This window comes from Platichthys flesus, chromosome 22, assembly GCF_949316205.1.
Source record: "Platichthys flesus chromosome 22, fPlaFle2.1, whole genome shotgun sequence".
NCBI lineage: Eukaryota > Metazoa > Chordata > Actinopteri > Pleuronectiformes > Pleuronectidae > Platichthys > Platichthys flesus.
The window spans coordinates 2,021,845-2,046,798 of NC_084966.1; the positions used below are offsets into that span (position 1 = coordinate 2,021,845).

At 45.9% G+C, this 24,954-nt stretch overlaps 1 protein-coding gene across 1 annotated transcript; it reads right to left on the reverse strand.

The window, feature by feature from the left end:
• Positions 1 to 708: 708 nt before the first annotated feature.
• nab1b (NGFI-A binding protein 1b (EGR1 binding protein 1)) lies at positions 709 to 11,617 on the reverse strand. Its single transcript, XM_062381023.1, has 8 exons — positions 11,212 to 11,617; positions 6,746 to 7,548; positions 6,524 to 6,657; positions 6,363 to 6,414; positions 5,806 to 5,925; positions 4,828 to 4,996; positions 3,158 to 3,316; positions 709 to 3,061 (listed from the first exon to the last, which is right to left on the reverse strand). The coding sequence occupies exons 2-8, from the start codon at positions 7,544 to 7,546 to the stop codon at positions 2,985 to 2,987; spliced, it is 1,512 nt and encodes a 503-aa protein (XP_062237007.1). The 5' UTR covers positions 7,547 to 7,548; positions 11,212 to 11,617; the 3' UTR covers positions 709 to 2,984.
• Positions 11,618 to 24,954: the final 13,337 nt, after the last annotated feature.

Consider the following 24,954-nt stretch of genomic DNA (forward strand, 5'->3'; position numbering starts at 1 on the left):
TGAGAACGGATTCATCTCAGAAACCCAGAGAAAAGAGAAGGAGGCCGACCAGCGGCTCCTTTAAAGGAGGTGAACTCTGCTTTAAGTCCCTTTCATCTGCCCCTGTGTTTACATGGGAAACTCCAGCGCTTTGCATCTGTACACACGTCTGAGCTGCTGCTTCCCGGCCTTGCTCAAAGGCACCTCGACAGTTCCTGAAGCAAGATGCGTGAGCCAGGATTCAAACCAGTATTATTCCAGCTCCTCTTTGAGTCCGACACTGAAACTCTGCAGCTCCTCCCTGCAGCCAGGAGCTAATGTATAATCAAGCACAACATGATTATCTCCAGTGACTGGAACCTGTTATTACCGCAGCACAAAGAGCGTTTCTGCCCATTAGTCACTTAACTTGATATCTGACTTCAGCAACTGCCCCAAAATCATCTTCAAGTGAAACTAACAACTGCAAACCACCTTCAGCTTGAGTCGGCTGCCTTTTGTTGACATCAACTCTAAACACAAATCTTTACCGTCCATTAATTTGAGAGGAGTCGGGTTTTTTCTGTGAATCACTAAAGATTAATCTGTGTACTCACATGTACTGGGAAAGTTTTAAAAGCTCAGTCGGGGTAAGAGCGGCTAAAGGTCGGCTGAGTTCTGGAATCAAACAACCAACACGGTATGAAGAGTCAGAGTGACAGTGATCACAGAACGCACGGCACAATAGAGTTCAAAAAAATAAAGTTTAATGTTCATGTGCTGTATAACAAATAAAATATATTAGTGTTTAAAAAACAGGTGCATAACTAGGTGAAGCCTAATCTATCACTTTACAATAAACAGTGAGGAGGAGGGTGATCGGTGAGACGCAGGTCAGACACGTGCTGAGCATCGTACGACACAACAACGGCCAGTGTTCGATTCCCTTTACTCCCAAACCATCTCCCAGAATCCACTTGTCCTTTCAGCCACAGGTTCTTTTTCTTTTTCCTGATCACAGCCTCAGATCCTCGTCAGGCTCGTGGCGTCGCTGCTGCTTGAAACAAAACCAGCTCATGGAGTTTTTTGTGAAACGAGCACAACGTCTTCAAACACAAGCACAGTGCTCTCGTGCACCAACAGTCAGACGACACACACACACACACAACCACACACACAGTTCCCGTGTTGCAGGTGAACTCCACCCGGATGACAGACGTACAGTTACTGAGCACAGAACAATGGATCCATACAATATGCAAACCGACTTATTACTGACATAAATATTGCATTTGTGTGTCATTACGCTGAGTGAGACTGAACTATCTGCAGGGGGACTAAATCATCATCTGGGACATTATAGACATATTTACACACACACAGAAACACAGTGAAGAACACTTACTTGTTATGTATCTACCTCTAAACAGCAACAACACATCTTTGAAATCTGCACTGATGGATTAAAAACTGTTAAGAGCTAAGGCTAATCAACATTACCATCATGTAAAGCATCTTTTTTTATATATATATATATACCAGAAACTTTTTCCTCAATGACACTTAGGATTTCTTTTTTTTTGATTTTGCTCCACGTACATTAACACCGTATTGACACCGAGAAAAATCTACAGCAAAGTTACACTGGACGAAGGAAACACCCGGTGGAGAGATTAGGCTAACACTACTCGTTATCATGATACTATTTACACAACACGCAACACACAGGGGTTTTACTCTTTGCTGCTGCTGTTGAAAACCTGCAGATCTTTAGTATTTTATTGTGTTGAGTTGAAAGTTTTCATATTGAGAGGATTTCACTGGGTCTCTTGATTCCTGAATTATCCCTGTCCTCGTCCATGCACGTTTTGGTTCAACAGCAGTGTTTCGCTAAATTACAAAGTGAAATGAACCGATTCGCTCGGCCTCAGCTGTTCCTCCACAACAGCTCCTGTACATCCTCCTCTGAAATGACCCCCCCATAAATATACATAACACAAACCAGGTGGGGGGGCGGGGATGGGGAGTGAAGGGGCTGGATCCTGACTCAGTCTCCCGACAGTTCAGACTTTAGCTCGGGGGGGGGGGAGAGAAGAGACGGAGGCTCAGAGGACGTGTGGCCAGGACAACAAGTTTTATCTTCTCATATTTAAATAGGACCACAGCCAATAGGAATCTCACAGTTAGAACACATTGCATGACCACTATTATCATGTGGTGTCTGCTTTTTTATTTTTTTTTACAATAAATATTCAGTTGTTAGTCACGTGTGTAGTCGGCCGTGTCAGAACACAAGAAGCTGAGTTCCACCCTGTTTCCGACAGACGCCTCGTCTCAGCACCGGAGACAAAGGACAGGTGAGACTGACGGGAGACGTTTTCAGGAGAGAAATGTTTCGACGTCCTGATGGAGACATTTTGAATTTGTGCAGTTAATCCTGAGAGAGTCTTTTCTCGACTTTGTGGATGCTTGTAAAGATAATTGACTCAAAACCCTGGAACCATGAATATAATTCTCTACGTAACACTGAGCTACAGGTTGAATTGAAGCCGTGGGGGGGGGGGGGGGGGGGCACCTTCAGGTTCAGGATCCCTCCTCTGAGAACGGAATGGAATCAATCAATCACATCTAATATTTGTTCTCATATTTCAATTTGAAACTCAGCCCCGACGTCCACAGAAAGCAACAGAAAACTCACCCAGGCGGAGGTAAAGAGTACAAACACTCAGGACATGGGAATCGAACATGTACAGTTACACACAAAGACCTGCCGAGCGCTGGAGGGCTCCTCCAACCTGCTCTCAGGGGCTTTGGCAAATACCTTTCAAAATAAAACAACGAAAAGACGAAATCAAAGAAAAATAAATGCTATTCATGAGGCAACATTGGTTGTTAAGGCTCTACTGTGGCTGTGCTTGCTTAGTATCTGTTGACGGGTAGTAACTGCATACTGTCAAGTGTGAGTAGAATGAACTGGGAGTGGGTACAGGTTGGGTAGTGGGTATAGTGGGAGGGTGGGCGAGGCACTATGTGGAGTCTTCGGGCTCTGACTTGATGGTCTTCTTCTCTGCGCTGCTGGGCGCCCGCTGCGACGTCCCGTTTTCTGAAGATCAGAGATTCAAGAAGTTTAATTCAGACTCAGATCAGAGACCTCTCCCTCCACATGCTGGTTTATGTAAAATACAAGATCATCACAAACCCGTTGCTGGTGTTTTGGTCTCGTCTGTGTTGTTGTTGTTGTTGTTGTTGTGGTTCTGGTTGTGATGACGCTTCAGTTCATTGGCTAGCTGCTTCCCCAATGGGAGGTCACCTTCCTGCATGCTTTGACTCACCACCCGCAAGTTGATTGGACGTTCGTCTGGAACAAAGAAAATTAAATCTGCTCTCAGAGCATTCGACTGTGACTAACTCAGGAAACTGAGTAAAGTGGAACCCTCTGGAAAAACAAGTGAGTGTTCAGGGAGCTAAGATGTTTCATTTTTAATTCAACCATTTTAAGAAAACATTACACTTTTACGAGACTATACCATATTATACCATCCCATAATATACTATATATATACTATATTCTATATACTTTACTATAACAGCTGTAAAAAAACGATAAAGAGAAGAATATTTCTGTTGGATGTAAATAAAAGCAGGTTCTATTCTTCCTCTTGTGTCGTATTCATCATCATCTGAAATAAAGCGAATCCACATCGGGGACAAAAGCAAACATCAGCCCAGATGTTCTCCCAGCGCTCACTGGGTTTGACGCGTTCCCTGATAAACTCCCAGTGGAAACCAGGAGAGTGAAGCTGCTGATCCCTCGTGTTTGTCTTCTTCTGCCTTTGGGAGCGAGAGGGAAAGACGCAGAGCGGAAGATCTCACGGTGGAACTATTGCTCTTTGTTTAATACCGACACACACGTGTTCATGTGGGATTCACCATTGAGTCTGTTTTCATTCACCAGTAACAAGGAGGTTTACTCTGCATATTATCTGAGTCATTTACGTCTGGATTCTAGCACCTTGTTGGTTTTATATAAAGCTTCAGCTGAATCAGGGTTTTATTATCTGTGCGGGGCCGTTCATTTAATTCCATTTGATTTATCGACTTTAATATCTCAATCCACAAGGTTCAGGTTTTTAGGGAAATAATAGAGAAAATATAGAAATAGACAAAAGAGAGAAAAAGGGACAAATTAGGAAAAACAGTGAGTTTAAAACGCCAAACTGTTTGAGACTAAAATAAATGACAAATGACGGAGGGAGCAGGGAAGAAAAGCAGAGAAGAAGAGGAGGAGGCAGGAGAGAGAGAGAGAGGTAGAGAGAGCCAGACGGAGAGAGAGAGAGACGCCCCCCTCCAGGCAACTGGCTGGAGGTAAACAGGCGTGGGCGTGATAATTACAGGTGCATTGTGGGATTTGTGGGAACAGCGTTATAATGAGCTGTCGGGAGTGGGTGAAGGAGGAACAGGATGAAAATGAGATGAGGCCCGGAGCAGGAGTCACATCCTGAATAATGATGTCTCTCTCTCTCTCTCTCACCTCTGTGGCGGAAAAGTGCAGATGAAATAAATGTAAAAACGGAGGTGAAGAAAGAAAAAAAGAGAAAGTGACAGCTGCCGCGGCTGCGTGTGGAAAGTCCTCACAGAACCTTCCTCGAGCATTCACGAGGGGAAATTAATCAAATTAGCAGAAAACAGATCGAGTCGAATTAGAATCAGTTTCGCCTCAAAGACGCAACAATGGCGTCAATTTGGCTGAAGACGGCAAGTTTTCCCCTTATTGGACACAGGGGGCAGCAGTGAGCCGAGCGAGAGAAGCCAAAGAAGACATTTGTGGTTTGTTGGAATCACAGAACCTCCCCCGGCCGGTCTCCTCACCTTGCTGGTCCCTGCTGGCGTCGGCCGCCGCTCCGTTAGTGTGTTGCTGGTCGTTGAGGTACTTCAGAGCGGCGGGGGGGATCCTCCAGTCCAGAGCCTGGAGTCGCTCCTGAACGGCGGCGTCCTGCAGGATCTCCATCTGCCGCGCCAGCAGACGCTCCAGCTGGATCTGAAGGACACAAACCATTTGAACTCTGGATGTAGAAACTGGTGTTATCACTAAAAAAAGACTAATCCAGTTAGTTTCATCCACACTGGAATAAAACCAGCAGCTCTTTGTCTGCTCATCGCTGTCACTTTGAATCGTGCTGGGACGTTCAGACGCTCAGACGTGTGTGAACGCAGCCGTGAAATCTCTTCTTCTCCTGAATGCGATTTCTGGAAATCACATCAAATTGACAAGTGTAGCTGCAGCCGCACAAAGTGATCAACCAGAATCCACACGCACACCAGACATGTGTTCCACGTGCACAGAGCAGTCGACGTGTTCTCTGGGTAATGAGTTATCATAAAGCTCTCCTCCTACTCCCTGACTCTAATTAGGAACAAGCCGCAGCAGCAGCATGGAAACCAATAAAGACCATTAACTGGGATCAAACTGGATTCTGCCGCCACAAACATCTGCTGATGTGGAAATCTGTCGCTGCAGCTGACGATTCTTTCAACTCCACAGCCGAGGTACAGGAGAGAAGCTGTGTCCTCACCTCTGATGAGCATCTTTCTGCACTTAGACATGAACTCAGTTGAAGACCAAGAGGTAAAGAACCACATCTAAATCCAGATGGGATGAGGATCTGCATCATAAACATGGTTCCCCCATAACAAATAAACAGAAACGTTCTATCTCACAATGTTAGAGAACTTCAGAAACGTTTCCAGAATCTGTTCCCTGATCCGGATCCCAACCAAACTTCACTGAGTTCTTTCCTGACGTGTAACGCATCCACCGAGATTCGTGGAAATCCATCAAGGACTCACCTGCAGATTCCTCCCGACGGTCTCCTCTCCTTTCAACTTGGCGCAGGCCAGCTGCTCCCTCAGCATCTCCTGCCGCATGTGGATGGCCTGCAGCGCCTCCTGGATGTCGAAGAAGTTCTCCTGGAGACGCAGAGCACACAGAGGAACGTGTCAGGGTTGAGTTCAAGGGGGTCAGACCTTTTGTTTCTAATACTAATAGAGTTTGTGTCTCAGAGAACCAGGTGACAAACAAACTGTGGTTTTGGGGAGTTTGTGTTTTTCTGCAGTAAAATGTCCTGAAAGTGAATTTGACAGGAAACTCCCTCCGTTAGTCAGTGGGCAGGTGGCGGCTCACGGTGGTTAAAGTCCCGGCTGCCGCCACATGTTTCCAATCAGCGGTTAACAAACTGAGAGGAGCCATTCACAGCTCAGAGACGCCTCACAGCCAAGTGTCAGGGGAGGAGCAGGGAGAGGTCACGTTGTTCAAAACTACACAAAGCTGCGACCCTCTCTACACTTCACACAATCTAGAGCAGGAAAGAGCAGGAAGTGAAAGTCACACAGCAAAGAGAGCGTACCTCTGTTTTGATCCTTTTGGGGGACGGCTCGTCTCGGTCTCCACATCGAGACCTGCAGAGACACATCAGCAAACAAATGACTTCAGGTCAAGAGAACCACATTACATCTGAAATCTGACGCTCAGATCTGAGATCAGTGCCCAGAAGGCTGGAGCTCTTACTTGCTGGTGCGGTAGGTGTATTTGTATGTGACCTCTCTGGAAATCTGCCGGGCGAGTCCGAACAACTCGTCTCGACGTGTCAGCAGAGCCATGTCCCGCATGCAGAGCTGAGCCGCCGCCTCGTTCACCGTCAGCTGCATCAAACACACGAGTCAGGTCAGGAAACACACAATCGTAAACCTCCGGGAGGAAAGCTCATTGAACAGGAGAAGGTGTATGAACCTCGTGCAGCGTCAGGTGTTTGCCGTCCCTCCTCTTCGAGTCAAAGCGCCCGTAGATGGCGCTGTACTTACGAATCTCCTCCTCCCTCCGCGGCTCCTCGTCGCTCATCTCAAAGATGTGTCCGATCATCTTCGCTAACTTCTTGTTGTTCTTCAGTTGATCTTTGACCTCGGCCAGGTCTGCTTTAGGAAGTCCAGGGGCCATCCTGTCCACACACTCCAGCACCGACTGGACGGCGGCCGCGTCCAGGGCCTCCAGGGCGTCTCTGGGCGAGGACGGCGAGCCCAGGTCCGACGGCGACAGGCTGTGCTCGCTGTCGTTGCTGTGGCCCGACCAGAACCGGGCCTCGCTGCCGCCCTGCAGGGGCGACCCGGCCGACACTTTGTCCCGCGCCACCTCCAGCTTCCCGGGGTCTGAGCAGGCGGCTGCGACGGCTTTGGGGATCTTGACGCTGGCGGTGTTGGCCCGGTCCTGAGCGCTGAGCAGCGTGGGCGAGCCCTCGGGCAGCTTGTACACGGGGATGCTGCAGACGGGCAGCGAGCTGAGCGGCTGGTTGAAGATGGCCGGGTTGGTGACCCAGTCGCGCAGCGCCTTCTGCAAGCGGCGCACGTGCAGCGGCTTGCTGGCCATGCCGACGAGGGCCATGATCTCCAGGAACTCCTCCTCGCCGGCCTCGCACAGCTGCTGCACGTCGTCGCCGCCCTGCTGGATGAAGGCCTCGTAGTAGTAGAGCAGGTTCGCTCGCTGCAGGATCCTGTAGAGCTGCAGCTCACCCAGGGTCCTCGGCAACACCGCCGCCATACCTGAGGGAGGACAGGCCACACGAGGGGATTAGAAATCAGCGTTACACAACAACGTGAAATGGGGAATTTAATGAGAGAGGATCATGATCAGGACAATAAACAGAAAAAGTATAAAGTCATAAAAGGGGCAATAACAGGTAAACCGGGTTAATGTAGTGAAAGCTGCATTTTTGAATAACGAATCCAAACCTGCTCTCACACCTTCATCGGTTATTTCATGTCCCAACTGACTCTGAAACCAAATTATCACCGTGACCTGAAGAGGAGACACATTTCCACAGAAACGTACTGTACTCTCTATTCCTGGCAGGTGCCTGATTTCGGTTTATCAGGCCTGAACAGGAGTTTGGTTAAACACAGGAAGGACGAATTGAACTGCCATTTTTTTTGCCTGAATGGCACCGACAGGATATTTGAGTCTTTTGCTTTGCTCGTCCTAAATAATCTACATTTAAAACATCAGAATGCAGGATTTAAAAACTACAAAACGTCTTTTCACAGGGCTCAGTCAGTCGTTCCTTCACCTACGATTAAGAGAAGGTATTTCTTACAGTGCCGCTCCAATGCACAAGGTGATAAAATGCAGAACAGAGCCGTCAGTAGTGTTTCTACATGCATTGGATTCCACATCGGCAGCAGCCTGTGATTACACTCCTTCTGGTTGGGATCTTTGGTTGTTCTCAGATCGTCTCCTTGCCACCTCGAACTGAGAGGGGATCAGACAGAGGCTTGTTTCGGACTCTTCCTATGTGCATGTGAGGCCCTGCGGAAGCCAGGCTGACAGAGGAGTGGCAGTCAGCAGGCCCGGGCTGCTGGGAGGACCACATGCCTCTCTCCACCCCTGCAGGATGTGTGGGTGGTGGGCTCGCCTCGCCCAGAAATAGGCCCGGAGAGCCTCGGCCCAGGGAGCCAGGCAGGCCTCGACTCGGCCTCAGTGAAACGAGAGAAGACAATGACCTTATCCCATCTCTACCTCCAGCTTCAACAACCATCTACCACGAGCTTTAGCTGAACCTGAACCTGCCACGTTAATCAAATCTGTCTCAGTCAAAGTGCTGGCACAGAAAGGTCTGTGATTTATCTTCTTAAACTCTATTACTAGTTAAAGTAGTAATATATATATGTCTTTAATTAAACATCCTGGTCCGTGAGTCACTCAACAAACCCCTCAACAGATCCACGAAGCATCGAGCAGCTCCAGAGGATCCAAGTCCACGAATACACAACCTTCAGAAAACTAATTTACCAGTTTGAGAGTTTGAGATGTGAAGAGGAATCCACTGGACAAGATATAGAAACACAACCACCATAGTGTCAGTGTTTCATGGAAGGTAAATATTTCTTTCTTTTCCTCTTCACATCTCGGCAAGTTTCATCCAAACAGTTAGATTCACATCCGAATTAAAGAATGTTTTTGTCCAGATCTGGATCCGGCTGCTGAGTCCGACCTGGGAGCCGTCTGAACATCGTGACGTCTGATTACGTCTCGAGACAAAAGATCGGCTCTGATCACTCACGCTCAAAAGGTGGACAATTGTTTGCCATCGCAGAGAAAGGTGAGACCCAATGAATCATGGAAATACAGATTACACCTTGTTCAACCTGTTTGCACATGTTATATCAATTTGACACAAGTGGGGCAATAAAGACTTGAACCTTACAGAGCAAATAATTAAAGTAAAGCTTAAGAGACACGTTTTAATTCTTTAATCTTAAGTTTCTTGAGTTTGAATTCATACTTTCACACCTCTGCCATCGTTTATTAGTTCACAAGGTCACATTTGACATATGGATCAATGGATCTTAGGAGTTACCAGGTTTTGTAATGTTTAACTCTCAGAGTTGTGTAGTTTTTATTTCCTCCTGCAGGTCTCATCTCCTGAGTCTGTTTCTGAGAGAATCGTCAGTTACGTCTTTGTCTTAACAAAGTTTGTACGAACATCTCGGACTCACGGTGGATTCTGGGAAACAACGTTCCAGCTCATCTCCAAATGAAAAGACATGACTGGTTCGATCGAGCCTGGACGATATCAAGTCTGAAGACAGATATCGTCCAGTTTCAGAGTTAGAAGCTTTTGGAACCAAAACAATCAGACAATTAATCAGCAAATCCTCTGATAACGTCTTGATCTCTTCTTCTTTTGTCTTAAATGTGAGAGTTTGATGCTTTTCTTTGAGAAACAGTCGACTGCAAATTGAGCATCTTTGGGTTTTGGACAGAAAACCCACGTGAATATGTCACAAAACAATTAACTAATTAACAAAGAAAGCACTTGGCAGATTAATGGACTTGAGAGCTGCAGCCCTGAACACGACAGCAGGACCGAACGAGGCTGTCACGCTGGCACGGACTCTTCTCTGCTGCTTTACAACAGATCTGGGATCTGAACGACTATATTTAGCTGCAGTGTAAACGTGTGTGTTGCAGGTAGAATCGTCCATCAACACAGACAAACCTCTGCTGGAGAATGAAAGCGATCCTGGCGGCTGCAGCTTTAAAAGAACCTCGGCGTGTTCTGAGACGGGATCAATTTACTGTATTAGAGGAAAAACAGCTCCAGTGATGTTGTGTGTGTGTGTGTGAGTTTGTGTGTGTGTGTGTGTGTGTTTGTTCATCATCCGTCTGCACAAACACTCTCAGACTCCAACCGCCTGCCATCATACTCCAGTTTGATCACAGCAGACGTGTGAGTGTGTCCTGGGTGTGAATGGCAGCTTCTAAATGAAGCCCTGCTTCACAAAGCGAGTTGAGCGAGTTCAGCCTTTCACCTGGACAAGCAGGGCTCCCTGGCACAATGGCACCCACACACACACACACACACACACACAGACACACAATGAAGGCTGCTGTGTGGTTTTCCAGGTGAAGTGGCACGCCGGCGTTATCTCTGCCCTCCCACAGAGAAAAACCAGGATTCCTTTGATTTGAATGTGATTCAAGGGGAATTTTCTGGTTTGTCAGAGCAGCAGCATAAATGTTCTAATCGATAAATCATCACTATGACCCGGTCACCATGAGTTCATACAGCGTGAGTGTGTGTGTCTGTATCATATTATCACAGTAATTGAGTGAATATGGCTGTAAAATGCCCCCAAATCATGTAAAATACCAGTAATTCTCCTACAGCAACTTCTAAATGACTTCTCGTGGTATTTTAATACATATAATATTCATATAATATACATGTATCTGGCCATAAGGCTGCTTTACTGTATTTCCATGTCATAGTATTGCGACGGGGACCCAGAGCTGTTAATGTGATGATGAGTTCTGAGCTATTTTTATCTCCTTTGAGGTATTTTCAGAATTTTCTTAAAGCAGCCCATTCATTCTGAACACATAGAACATATAACAATCAGGAGAGTTGATCTCTAAGGTGTTTTCCCTTGACAGAGACTCGCAGCCTGTGTGCGGCTCAGTAGTGAGTTAATAATGGCATGTGGCGCTGTGAGCTATTTTTAAACCCAATTTAATATTTCTTTAAGGTATTTATATATCTTATAATAACACATACATCTTTCAAACGGAGGCATGGTTTGCATTTGCACTATTTCATCTCGCCATGATGAGAGTTCCTGTGCGTAAAAGTGAGATTTTAAAACACCTCCTATAATATTCCTGCAGAGACATGCAGGGTTCAATCCGAGTCTGGTTTTACCTACCTGGTGAGTTGTTGACCCCCTTCGGCTCGCCCTGGTCCGGTTCCTCTTCCTCTTCCTCACTGTGTAGCACCACGAACCCTAGGAGTCAGTTGGAGGAGATTCCCACAGCGAGATCCTGGTGCGTAAAAACGGGAAAATAGTGTCCAAGACGCAGAAGATATGAAGCCAAAGAGGTTTCTGTCGTCTTCTCTTGCTCGCGCCGAGCGTCACTCGTTCTTTCTTTCTTTCTCTCCTTCGGGAAACTTTTTCTTTCTCCTGACGTTGAGAGAAAAGAGAGAGAATCAGTGAGGAGCCTCTGACCTTCGTGCGTCTTCGGTGCGTCTTTTTGCCTCCAAGTGTGTGTTGCGTGCGAGCCCGCGTATGGAGTGTGTGTCAGAACGTGCGTGAGCGTGTGTGAGTGTTTGAGTCTTCTCTCTCCACTCCCCTTCACTTGTCACCAGCGTCAAGACACACGCACACACTCACACACACTTCCGCCAGAGGTAATGAAGTAAAAGCACCAGGAGGAGGATGCGTGAAGGAGAATGTTCAGGTTACAACTTTTAAACATGCAGTGATGCTAAACGTACTTTAATATGATATTTGTATCTATATTGTTAAGAGAATGTGTAGTTGTCTCTTTCATTTACATTCCACTTCAACATTAAGGTGTCTTTCTCTTTCCAGATCCAAAACCCTTTCAAATTTACAAACAACAAAAAGGAAATTTAAATGCACAAAAGAATAAAATTAAATAAAAAAGCCAATAAAAATAGATTTATTACGAAGATTATTTAAGTACATGAGGCTTTTTGTGCACATTCGTGTATTTCTTGATCAGATTCAGGAGCTTTTACTTTGTCAGCACTTCCTGTCTGCCGCGTCCTCACAACGAGAAGCTTGACGCGTCAGCGGAATAAAGTGGGATATTCCGCGTCTCTCTCTCTCTGTCTGTCTGTCTGTGTCTCTCTCTCTCTCTCTCTCTCCCTCTCTCTGTATCTGTCTTTCTCTGTCTGTCTGTCTCTCTCTATTTCTGTCTTGCTCTTTCTCTCCCTCCCTCTCTGTCTGTCTGTCTCTCTCCCTCCCTCTCTTCTCTCTCTGTGTCTGTCTCTCCCTCCCTCCCTCTCTCTCTCTCTCTCTCTCTCTCTCTCCTCGCCCACGCTGCTCCCTGCGTGACGCAAATCCGCGCGTGGGTGGACACACGGGGCGTGGGAGGCTTCTGCACGGAATACCAAACACAGGCAGGTTCAACACCCACAGAGACACAGCAGTTTGCGCACTCCGGCTTCTTCTGCGGATCTCACTTCGTTATTTCTGCATTTTAAAATAATCAATGGAAATGGATCAATGTGCAAAAAGTCCTGGAAGATTAAAATGTTCTTTTGAACTTTAAAAGTACAACGTGTTCAATCAACAATGTGCACATGTTTACGTTTACATATTTGTCAGTTTATCTCTAAAATGTCAATATAGTTAACTTTATTACAGCCTTTGTTTAATTCACGGGTCCACGTATAATGTAAGTATGATATAGTATATGTATTTATGTGTAGTATAAGTATATTAATAAATACTTTCTTTGTTCAATGTGTTTATATGTGTATGTTTGCCTGTAAACAGTCAATATTGGAATATTTCTTTGTACAAATACAATTATATGGATTTAATGGGTCATAGTTTTTTCAATATAAGTATAAAGTTGCCATATTAATGTTTTCCTGTATATGTGACATCATACACTGACAGTTGTACCTGTTTGTTCCTTCAGTTCATGTTTCCTCCTCAAGCTTTTCAGAGGATTCTCTTTCAAACTAAAGGAAAAGAAACTCAAACATCTGATGAAGGCCACGACCAGAATTCCCCCCCGAACACACTGACTCTGTGCTTTGAGGTCATCTGCTGTTATCTTGAGGTTCTGTGGTGAGTGATGTCTGTACCTCTGTTCACGTGCGTCAGTGAAACAGGCCTGTATGCAAATGCTGCGATCTCATTGAGCCGTTTACAAGCAGCAGCGATGAGACAGGAGATGCAAATGGTTTCCAGCGCCGGGCGACGTGCAGCAGGAAGCCGTAGAGTACTTAAGAATACTTCATTAATGGCCACTAATACTATTACTTTCACTTGTTCAGCTCCTAGTATCCGTAGTACTACTTATGTTATTGTTACCAACGCACACGACTGCAACAACTCCAACGTAAACACATACTACGACTACTATTACTGCTTCTATTGATTACCTTAGTAGTTAGAGCTGCTTTGAATACTAACTAACTTTACTGCAGGGTAGTAACAGTAGTATTTTTGCAGCATTAGTTGAACATCATGACCTTTGACCTTTGTTCTACTTCCTAATGTGCACATACATATACTCGTATAATAGTACACTGGTAGGAGTATGCAGTGAAGTTTGAGTACTACGAGCTCCGATCACATCTCCACCCGATTCCCCATCAATGAGCTATTCTGGGGAATTAGGCCAGCTGCCACCAGTGTAACACCCTGGGGACGGAACCAGAGCGGCTTTTGTCAAACCCCCCCCCCACATCCCACCCTGAAACCCTGCACCCCCACCCACCACCCACCTCCGCTGCCTCTGCACCCTGAACACGGCAGTAATGAAATAAAATACAATAACAGAAGTACAATTCAGCGTCTGTGCCGCGGCTCCTTTCATGTGTCTTCAAAAGCCCAAATGATGAGAAAACTAGTATTTGTAGAGTGTGCGTGTCTGTGTGTGCGTCTGTGTGTGTGTGTCTGTGTGTGTGCGGGGGTGGACGGGGTGGAACTCCATGCTTTTATAATCCTCTAATTAATTTCAGAAGGAAACTAAAACAAATATCAAAGCAAAACTGCAGATTAGGCTGAAATCTAAACTCCTGCAGGAACATGGAGACGGCAGCAGAAGGTAAAGACACAGCGTAGAAATACAACATGTAGACTTAGTATGAGGAACAACCCACGTTAGGTTATGGTCAGAAATCGCCCGGTTCACACATCACCACCAGACTGCCGTCTGAAGAGCGTGACATGTGCTCGACAGCTCGGGGAGCCGCTCGTAAAAGGAAGCTCTGAGTTGAGCCGGTTGTGTGTCATTGTGCGAGTCCAAGGTCAACGACGCACTTTCATGCAAGTGTGTGATGTGTGATGAATTTTCCAAACGCACACATGGAGCAGGTAGCAGGTAGGATTCCAGTCCGCCCACCTTCAGCCGATAAATCCACGTCTGCCTGCTGAGTGTGTGTCTGTGTGTCTGTGTGTGTCTGTGTGTGTGTGTGTGTGTTATTATGCAGATATGACCTTGGATGGATCAGCCTCCGAACAGACGGGGATCAAATCAAATTGTGAAAGAAACGAGGAGGAGGAGGAGTTTCACCTCCAGATCTCCCTCTTTTGATCTCCTCCTCCTTTCCCCCCTCCTCTCACCTACACACACTCACAGACACACACACACACACACACTGTACACTCACTAACTAACAACAAGAACCAAACAAGAACAAATTAAAATGAGAGCGCCGGCAGGAAATAGGATGTCCACCCACACTCTGAGGTAGGTCGACACCCAGGCTGCGTGTTCCCACAAGTCCCAGTTTCCCAGTTCACCAAATTTTACACCACTGCCTTGCTTCTTAACACTCCCACTGCTCCCTCTCCGCACGGCACTGTATTTACATGATGGTTTCTACAGCCGGGTTCAGAGGAAAGAAACACACACGATACATCCATAAGAAAGATATATGAGCTATTCTCCATATCATCCACTGTTTGTCTGAAGATGATTTATCTGCTTCTGGACACATTTGAGTTCCCGGTGTCTGAACGTCAGGCCCCTGGAGGAGTCAGTGTAGGCTTGTGTCTGAGAGTCTTCATCACAGGAGCATGTTATGGATCCTGTATAACCCACAGACATCAGCCTCCTTCAGCTGAGCACCATCTCAGCTGAACGAGTCGGAACAGGCAGCTGTGGTCAAACGGCTCCTCTCACTGCACCTTCTACTAGAACATCTGATTCTGATGTGACAGGTTGGAGCAGGCGTCGGTCGCCCGCAGGGAAAAAGGTTAACCCACATTGACCGAGATGCTTTAACCTACAAAATGTATCACTGTTTGTGTGTCCTCGTGTGGAGAAGGGTTTGATTCCCGTGGTCCTGCCGGGCCTGGACATCCCCTGTCCACACCCCCGGCCCCAGACGATTGGCTGATGCCTCCGGAGGCCAATTCATCATCAGCCGAAAACCGAGATTATTATTTAACTCACTTAAACAACAGCTCCTGAATATGCATCACACTGCAGTAGCCACTATATTTACTGCATATATATATATATTTATATACGATTATACTAATGTGGAGTATCACCGTCAAAGTAATAAATAAAACTATAGATTCAATTTTCTACTCATTTTTCAATTAAGTCCTAAAAACCTCAGGGGGGAGGAGTTGTGAGGTTTTCACATGACATCAGCAATCTGCTTTCACCGCGTCCTGTCAATCATTTCCAGTGAGTAGGCGTCACACACACACACACACACACACACACACACACACACATTCACACATTCACTCACACACACTTTTGGCAATGAGCTTCTTCATATTTCACTTTTCTGGAGACGCCTGCTTGTTTAATTCCTTCTCGCTTCTGTCTCTTCTTCTTCTTCTTCTTCTTGTTTTTTCCCTGCAACCCCCCCCCCCCCCCTGTCTCCTCCTCGACCCCCAAGCCACCCCCCCACCCCTCGGAGTAGAAACACATTTCAATGACACGCCCACGCCTGGGCCTGTCAGCCCCTCGCCCTGTCAGAGCGCCCACGCTGCTCTGCTCCCCTTCTCCCTCCCGTCTGGCTCCTCTCCTCCTCCCCTCCCCTTCCCACCAACCCACATCCTCAACACTTTGCGCTCGACAAAAAAAAGCTCTTTTCATCCAAGTTCCTCTTTTGGAGGAAGAAAAAAAAAAAAAGAAACTAGAGGAACAACAGAGCAGCATGATTTAGTCTCCAGGCGGTGGTGGTGCTTGTCATGGAGTGTCCCTTTTCATTTGGAGGGAATATGGGTTACAGAGAGACAGTGGTGCCAAAAGCAAAAGTTAAAAGATTTCAGTAATGAGGGAAAAATAAAAAACACTAAACTATCAGGGCTCTCCTCTCGTCTGGAGCTCGGTGACTCCATTGTCTGCTCCACCCTGCGTGGTGCTGCCGGTCCGGGTGGCAGGCCCGGTGCAGTCGGGCGTGGACGTGACTTCACTTCACCGGGAGGGAAAGAAAACGTGAAATCAAGAATCTGGACAGAAGAAGCAAAGACAAAACGTTTTCCTTTGAGTTGATGGTGTCGTACGAGGCCACAGCGTGTGTGTACTGGGAGAATGTGTGTGTGTGTGTGTGTGTGTGTGTGTGTGGACGTGCAGGGCGAAAGCTGGTGTGTTTGCACAGGCTCCCCGGTTTGTCTTACTTTGTGTCTGTTGAGAAAGTGTGGGATGGTATGAGCGGCTTATGTCTGACTGAACACGTGTGTGCCTGCGTGGGTGGGGACTGTGTATAGGGGCGATGTGTGTGTGTGTGTGTGTGTGTAAGTGTGTGTCTTTGCACACAGTACACTGGTGTGTGGGCGTTTTGGGCAAGGATGTGTGTGGGCGTAGTGTGTGTAGGCGGAGGTTATGTGACATACAGATAGAGACGGCAGTGTTCCTGCACTGTGTGTATGTGTGTGAAACTTTACTGCAGAGTCTCAACTGCACAAACAGCTATAGGGGCCCTGCTGCCTGCAAACGTGCCAGCGTGGAAATCTGCAGCCTTCACACACGTCCACGACAAGTGAGAGTTTGAATCTCCTCCGAGGAGTCGCGGGGAGAAGGAGATTCTAGGGTCCAGAGGAGGAGACGTGAACTGAGGAACTAGTTTTTTGGGGTTGAAAACAACTTTAAAAAAGCCTAAATGAGTTAAATGACAAATGAAACACAATGAATTCCCGCTTGATGGAATTTTGCGGTGACTGTTGTTGTGAGGTGATTCATTGTTATGGTGTAAACGCTGTGACCTGAATCCAGCACGAGACTCACTGGAGAAAATGAGTCAAAGCAAACAGCAGCTCACAAAACAACCCGGTTTTATCTCTGTTGAAATTATGAAGATGTTCAAAGTTAATTAGTTAAATCAATTGATCCTCAGATGTCGACACAAATCAACAGTGATGTGGTTTAAACTTTCATTTTTATTAAAGATGAATAAATAAATATACGTTTGACTTGATGATTAATCTGAATATAGTTTGACTAAACATTTAATTTGTGTTATCAGAGGGTGACACAGACTCTCCTGCAGTTGAAAGGTTAAATTGCCAACGTGTCAAACATGTTTAACTAAAGTCTTTTAATTCAGAGTCTCTGGATTCAAATATCTGTTCAAGCTCAAACCCTCGGACGTGTGTGTCCTTAAAAATGTTGTGTTAAATCTAAAATACATAAAATAAAAACTTTCCATTGAATCTAATCACAATATCTGAAGGCTTCACACCAAAGGAACACTATTAAAATGAAATGTTGAATATTTGAATATAAAATGTACAAAATGTGCATCAAATCACCTTCACAGATGGAAACACAGATTTAATAAAGTGATCCTCTGCTGAAATAAGTGTTATTTATTAAAGTGTGGTTCTCAGCACATCTGCAAATCTCCTGCATCGCTGGCTGCGCTGCCAAAGTAGTGGAATCATGAAAGAAGTGGGCCGAGCGTCATTCATGCGGTGGAGTTCTCACTGCTCTTTGCTCTGCTGCACCTTTAGAGCTGTAAGTGGGAAGCCCTGCAGCTCCCTGCTGACAGGCCGTGGGCTGACGTGGAGGGGATTTGCCCATTTTGGCCACGTACGGGCCTCAGCGACCCTCGCCGCCCACGCCATCCTCACCCTGAGAGTGCTGCTGACGTCTGACATGTCTGCTGCTGCCAGGCGGAGGCTGAGGCTCCCTCCGCCCGACCACACACTGCAGTCAGAGAGAAACCGTGGAGCCTCAGATGTGGTGAGAGAAACACCTCAACTCTGACGCGGTGATTAATCTGTTAAATGTATTAATTTGAGGAGGAAAGGTCACGACTACCTATGAGAGCGCGTTCGCCGTCACATGCGACAACAGACGAGCACTAAGAGGAAAAACATCCCTTGCAGGAGAGTGAGGAGGAGAGATACTGGTAGAGATGATGAAACAATGCGAGCTACAAGGGCGTGAGCAAAGTTGAGGCGAGCTTTGAAGTGAAGCCACACATTTTGCATGATTATTGCTGTTAAGTTTTTGATCTCAAGCCAGCAGGCACGAAAAACAACAGCAGCTTGGGATTAGTCCCCCCCCACTCGCACGCCTACCTTGCCAGCATAAGTCCCTGACTCAATTAGAAAAAAACCTCTGCAACTTAGGGCTCCTCGCGCACAAGTGCCCACATCGCCCTGCCCACGTCCCTGCAGCACAACACAACCGGCGTCACTCTAATCGCACAACGAGCGCACGGGGGATTTGTCCTGGTGACATTAACGCAGAGACGTGCTGACAACTAATGTACACACTGATAAGACACTGCGGAGACAACAGGGCCGAGCACACAGAGGAAATCAAGATTCATCCGCCTTTAATTAAATATCAGGTTTCATCCGCTGCGGCTCCTGTGAGAAGCAGAAAGGTGAATATCGACTGGTCGCAGATCAGAACCCAGAGATTCTGGTTTCACTGGAGAGTTTCAGACCCGTGATCGACTGTTTATGAAGCTTCCACATTAAAGATGAGAAGCACTGATGCATCGTGTGTATGCAACAAGGTGGATTGGGATCCTGGACTGGGAATAAAGATGGCTGACCCCTCTCCTCTCCCTCCCTCTACCCGTCTTGCACCGGTAGAGGATAGAAACAAGAACTTAATGTCCTGGTCTATTCTGTGAGATCCTCCTGGTGGTGAACGACTCCCTCCCTCTCCAGGAGGTAAATCACCAGGAGGTGAATCACCAGGAGAAAGCACCGCTCTCCTCGCCGGTGACTCTAAGGTTCACTGGAGTGTCAGTTAAAGTGCAGCTCTCCTGCCGTGCCGGCCCTGCAGGCTGCGGGGGCCGGAGGAGGGCCCGGGCGGGGCCAGGCCGGGCCGGGCTCCTGGGCTGCTGGGCTGCAGGCCGCCCACGGAGAGGCCTGGCTGGGTGGGCGTCATCTATGGAGCGATTGATCCCGGCCAGGACAAAACGTCTCCCTGTTGTCCTGCTCAAGCCGCAGCGGCAAAAAAAAGATCTCTGAGTCACTGCAGCAGAGACGCCCCACTGCTCTTAACTAGTAATATCATACTGGTTACTTACCAGTTAGCGCAGGACCAGATGGTGGCGACTATGACCAACAACCTAAATATATATAATAATCATAATACCACCACGCAAAGCGAGAGGGGAGATATAATATTGAATATATGTTGTGATTCAGCTTCATTCCCACTGACCCAGGATCTTTACACCTCTGCAGAAATCTAACAAGTGTCACCTTCATGTAGATCAGAGCTTAAACCCCGAAACACCACTGTACCCCAGGAGGTCAGAGGTCAGGGGTCATCAGCAGAATCCTCCAGACACCGTGCAGTGACATGTGAAAACACATTTACCTCCTCAACGCAGCAGTTTCCATTCATCGGCGCCCCTGAGTGAGGGGACAGAGGGGGAGAGGCGGCCATGACGGCAGGTTGAGCGTGGGGCTGTCGTTTGACTTTGGTCTCACGCCGGTCTCTCTCTTTTGAAGTCCACGCCGCCTTGCTGGTGCTGGTGGGGGAGCTGGTGTGGGCTGGTTGTGGGGGTGTACGCCTGGAGAGGGGGAAAGGTCACAGCCACAGAGAACAGGTCTGTTAGACTTTCTAATACGTATCACAGCCGAGCCCCATCAGGCTGAGCTGTTTATCAGCTGCTGCCGGGGAAGAGAAAAAGCACCTGTAGTTTCTGGTGGCGTGGGTTTGATGCTCACTTCTTATGCAGGAGGGAGTTCTGGAAACTTTTGGGCTTGAAACATGTGAAGGAAACAAAGGTTACTGCAAGGAGGCATGTTACTACAGACACACACAACAGAACACAATCAGAGAAACAACACATTTGTTTAAAAATACATTCTAAAGCAACACTTTGCAACCTTACATCTATCTATCTATCTGTCTATCTCTCTATCTATCTATCTATCTATCTATCTATCTATTGATTTTTATATCTATCTATCTATCTATCTATCTATCTATCTATCTATCTATCTATTCTTCTATCTATCTATCTATCTATCTATCTATCCTTCTATCCATCTATCTATCTATCTATCTATCTATCTATCTATCTATCTATCTATCTATCTATCTATCTATCTATCTATCTATCTATCTATCTATCTATCTTTCTTTCTATCTATATCTATATCTATCTATCTATTCTTCTATCTATCTATCTATCTATTGATTTTTCTATCTATCTATCTATCTATCTATCTATCTATCTATCTATCAATCTATCTATCTATCTATTGATTTTTATATCTATCTATCTATCTATCTATCCATCTATCTATCTATCTATCTATCTATCTATCTATCTATCTATCTATCTATCTATCTATCTATCTATCTATCTATCTATCTATCTATCTATCTATCTATCTATCTATCTATCTATCTATCTATCTATCTCTCTTTCTCTCTATCTCTCTCTAGATCTATCTATCTATCCTTCTATCCATCTATCTATAATTTCGGTCAAACTATATGTGAGATGAAACATGTGAGAGGTTTTCATTTATGTTTTAAGATATGGAGACTGAAGGATATTTGTGCAGCTTCAGTATCGTGGAATAAGTTGTCGTACTTCAACTTGAGTATGAACCTTCAATTCATTGTTCTGGGAATTAAACAAAGACGTAACGTACCTGAAGATGAAGAACACGTTCCTCCTCCTCCTCCTCCTCCTCCTCCTCCTCCATGTTGGTGCAGATGAAGTGCGTCCTCTCCGCCTCACAGCACGACTGTCAGAGGTCACAGAGGTCGCTGCATCTCTGGAAATCTCCTAATTAGTCAGATTAGTGACACATCAACTCTCTGCTTTTTCATCTGATTGATAATCATCATCATCATCAACCACATCACAGACGCACAAAGCTCTCATTGAGTTTTAATGACTAATAATGCATGTTCCCTTTTCACCCAGTGATCTCCATTCACAGGTTCCTCATAGTCCCTGCTGATCGAGAGGCTGCTGTTCCATGTTGTTTTTTATTTCTTTACCGTTTCATGGTTTCCTTCCTAATCAGTTGTCGCTCGTTGATATAAAACGTATCTGAGAACACTAATCTCGTTAAGGTAGAGAAACACCTCCCATCCTGCTGAGGCTGCTCTCGGTTTGTTCACCACAATCCTTCTTGGCTGGTGAGACCGAGAAGGACTCTGGCAAAATCTGGATCCATTGTGGCCGGTGGATGAAAAAACATGTTAATTTCCTCCCTTGATAATGATGCATGTCAATTCCAAATGTGATTACACAAGCAGAATGGCGCACAACACGCCTGTAATGTGCTTAAGATGTTTTAAAATACATGACTGCGTCTGCACACTGTGACATACATGAGACCCTGAGGGGAGCCTGTGAGGGGTTTTCAGATTAAAGCCACGGGGGGGGGGGAGCCCCAGGATTAAAGGTCTTTAAAAACAAAAGTAATTCAAAGCATTAGTGACAGGAAGAACTCAGGAGATTATAAACTGGGTTTGGTTTTCAAAATGAAGGAATGAACAGTATACACACCAGAATTTGATTTAATCCAAAGGATAAAAAGCAAAACCCTCAAATAGTTCAGACTGATAATGAAAGTTTGAATTCCTCTGACATGCAGCTGATCTGTCCCAAACTGGAAACATGTTGCTCACGCAGGTTGTTGTTTGTGTCCTACAGCAACAAGAATCAACATATGTGTTTCAAAATGAATTCCTTGAACTGAAACGGGGAGTCAGACATGTCCTCCTGCCAATAACACGACTCTGTGGTCTGTACTCTGACTCACACTTGACTCAGGTGGTCCCGAGCGCAGTGCTGCAGGAAATCTAACTGGTTTCACTGGAACGGCGTCAGCAGCTCTCGTCTCTGACCCGTGACCCTGCTGGTGTCTGCTCGGTCACACTTCACAGTTTAGTCATTTAGCTCGGCGCTCTCCAGCAGGTCACCTCGCAGGTTCCTGATCTAACACTGACGCTCAGCCCATCAACTCACACAACTCACACAACTCACACAACTCACACAACTCACACAACTCACACAACTCACAGGGCCACAGACAGCCAGACGTAAACAGGAAGGACGTCGGAGTTTGAATTATAAATGTTCAATCGAATATCTCAGAATAAAAACCAAAACAAAAGTGAAGATGTTCTCAGGGTAGCGGTTGTTCTGGGGAGAATCTAGTCTCATGAGCTGAGTGTTGTTATAACACCGACTCATCTTCAGCACAATAAACTGAGGTTCTGCACAAAGGGAAACTGAAGCCAGAATAACTCGCTCCTCCACAATAAGATTTAAAGTTGGTCACCAGCTTTTTTATTTGTGTCTTCACGTCTGTCTGTTTGTTTGTCAGTTACCAGGATTGTGCACAAACTACTGGAGGGATCTAAATCTGGTGGAAGGATGTGTGTGGCTCAGTGAAGATCCCGTCTCCATCGATTTCTCTCTGGTGCTTGATGTTTCCCACTTGCATCATTAAAAACCTGCCCCCCCCGAGGCGATTCACGTGCACACAGAACCATTTATCATCATTTATCTCTGAGAAGGTAACGAGACGGAGGTGAAGGTTTCAGTGGACGAGCCTCTGTCACCTCCTGCACGACAAATAAATGAATCATTTCAAAGAGCCTCTTTCAAAACCCTTCATAGCTTTGTATATGTTTGGCATTACCAGTAACCAGCAGCAAGAAATCTGTCTGTGTGGTTCTGTGAAACCAGACAGCAGCTTGTTAATCCTTGGAATCCACACTGCTGTCGTTCTAGCCATCAGCTGTGGGGGGTTCTCTGGACCTCAACATGGGGAGAGGAGCAGATTATTGAACGTCTAAATATGGTTTTGATTCTTTTCCAACACAGTAACAGAAACAGAAAATAGAAGATGAGAGACAAAGGAAAGTCTGAGAATTCAAAAGGTTTGTTTTCCCACAGAAGCTCAAAAGTTTGAAACGTGAAATCTAGAATTGCAGTTTTTGACTCACTGGCAATTATCTTCTTTTGTTAGTTTTTTATTGGGGTTGTTTTTGGCTCAGTTCCTGTGAGTCCACTGTGATCCCCAGGGGGATTGTGGGTAATATGGACACCTTGTTGAGGCTCAGGGGGGGGGACAAGAGGCGCCGTCCTCCCCTTGACTCAACAGCCCCCCCCCCCAGTCGCCTCCACAGGGCGTCTCGCTCGCCTTCACATCACAGCAGGGACGGAGACGAGGCTAAAAACAGCTTCAGGTTGCATCGGAGCTGGAAGCCGCTGATTAGCATAATGTTCAGGCTCGTTCCCAGTGATGCTAATTGGGCCCAATTAACCGGATGCAGCTTTATTGTGTTTTGACAACGTGGTGGTTCCATTAACGAGGCATTAATATCATCATTTAGGTATTTGTAATGGTCACATTTGTGCAGAAGGTTGAAGGAAGAAGCATTTTTCTGTGCCTGAGTTGACTTCAATTACAAAGGCAGACTGACCCTAACAACCACTTTTGACCTCACTGTGACCTTTGACCTGTAATTTGAGTCTGGTGAAGATTTAAAGAAATTCCCTCAAGGCCAGACGAGAGATATGAAGTCTAAGAACCTAAAAACACCTGATTGTATTCTCTCTTCTCCAGGGATTGACCCTGAGACATTCAAACCGAACCATTCTCCAAAATCGAACAGTTGATCCAATACGTTCATGAGGCACAAGGGTTTTGTGAGGTCGCCCTTGACCTTTGACCTTCAAACCGCAAACTCGCATCAGTTCCCCCGTGGCTCTAAGTTAACATTTGAACCCAAATTAACTTCACAGCACAAAGTTATTGTCTTTTTTCCTGTAGATAAAAGTCAATCAAAGCTCCACCTGGACCTCGGTGTCATTGAAACTGAAATGTTTATTAGTATTAAGACCAAAGAGCAGCAGCAGCCATCAGCAGCAGAGGAGCAGCTCAGATCTCTCCCCCGGTTATCAGACAGGCCGAGTCTGCCAAGATTTTATTATCTTTATTTTTATTTATTTTTTTAACGACAGCTCAAGCCTACTTTTTTGAGGAAGCCTATTACTGTCCACCCACACACACCCATCAGTAGCAGGCGCACCACGACCTCAATAACCCTCCACGCACACACACACACACACACAGGCAGAGGATGGTTTAGTCCATTTAAGAAATCCACTGGAGTTCCCACAACACTACTGCCATCAAGTGGCTGCTTTGAGTCACGACATCTGCCTGAGAAACACCCTGCAGCATCGATATGGTGAATGCTAAGGTACTTTATACTTGTAGTACATTAACATGCGAGTAAAAGTACAGCCCTTTTTACTGCATTATATTTGCCATTCTGCTGGAGTCACGTAAACTGATATTTCAAATTGGTACACTTGTAAACAATATCAAATATCCATGCTACTTTGTACTAAATACTCTGTGTATTATTATATTGATTAATGCACAATAATTTATCAATAATTATACACAAACAGAATATTAGAATTAATCTGAAGTGTTGTATTTTTGCAATAGAAATAGAAAAACTTTCAAGGCATT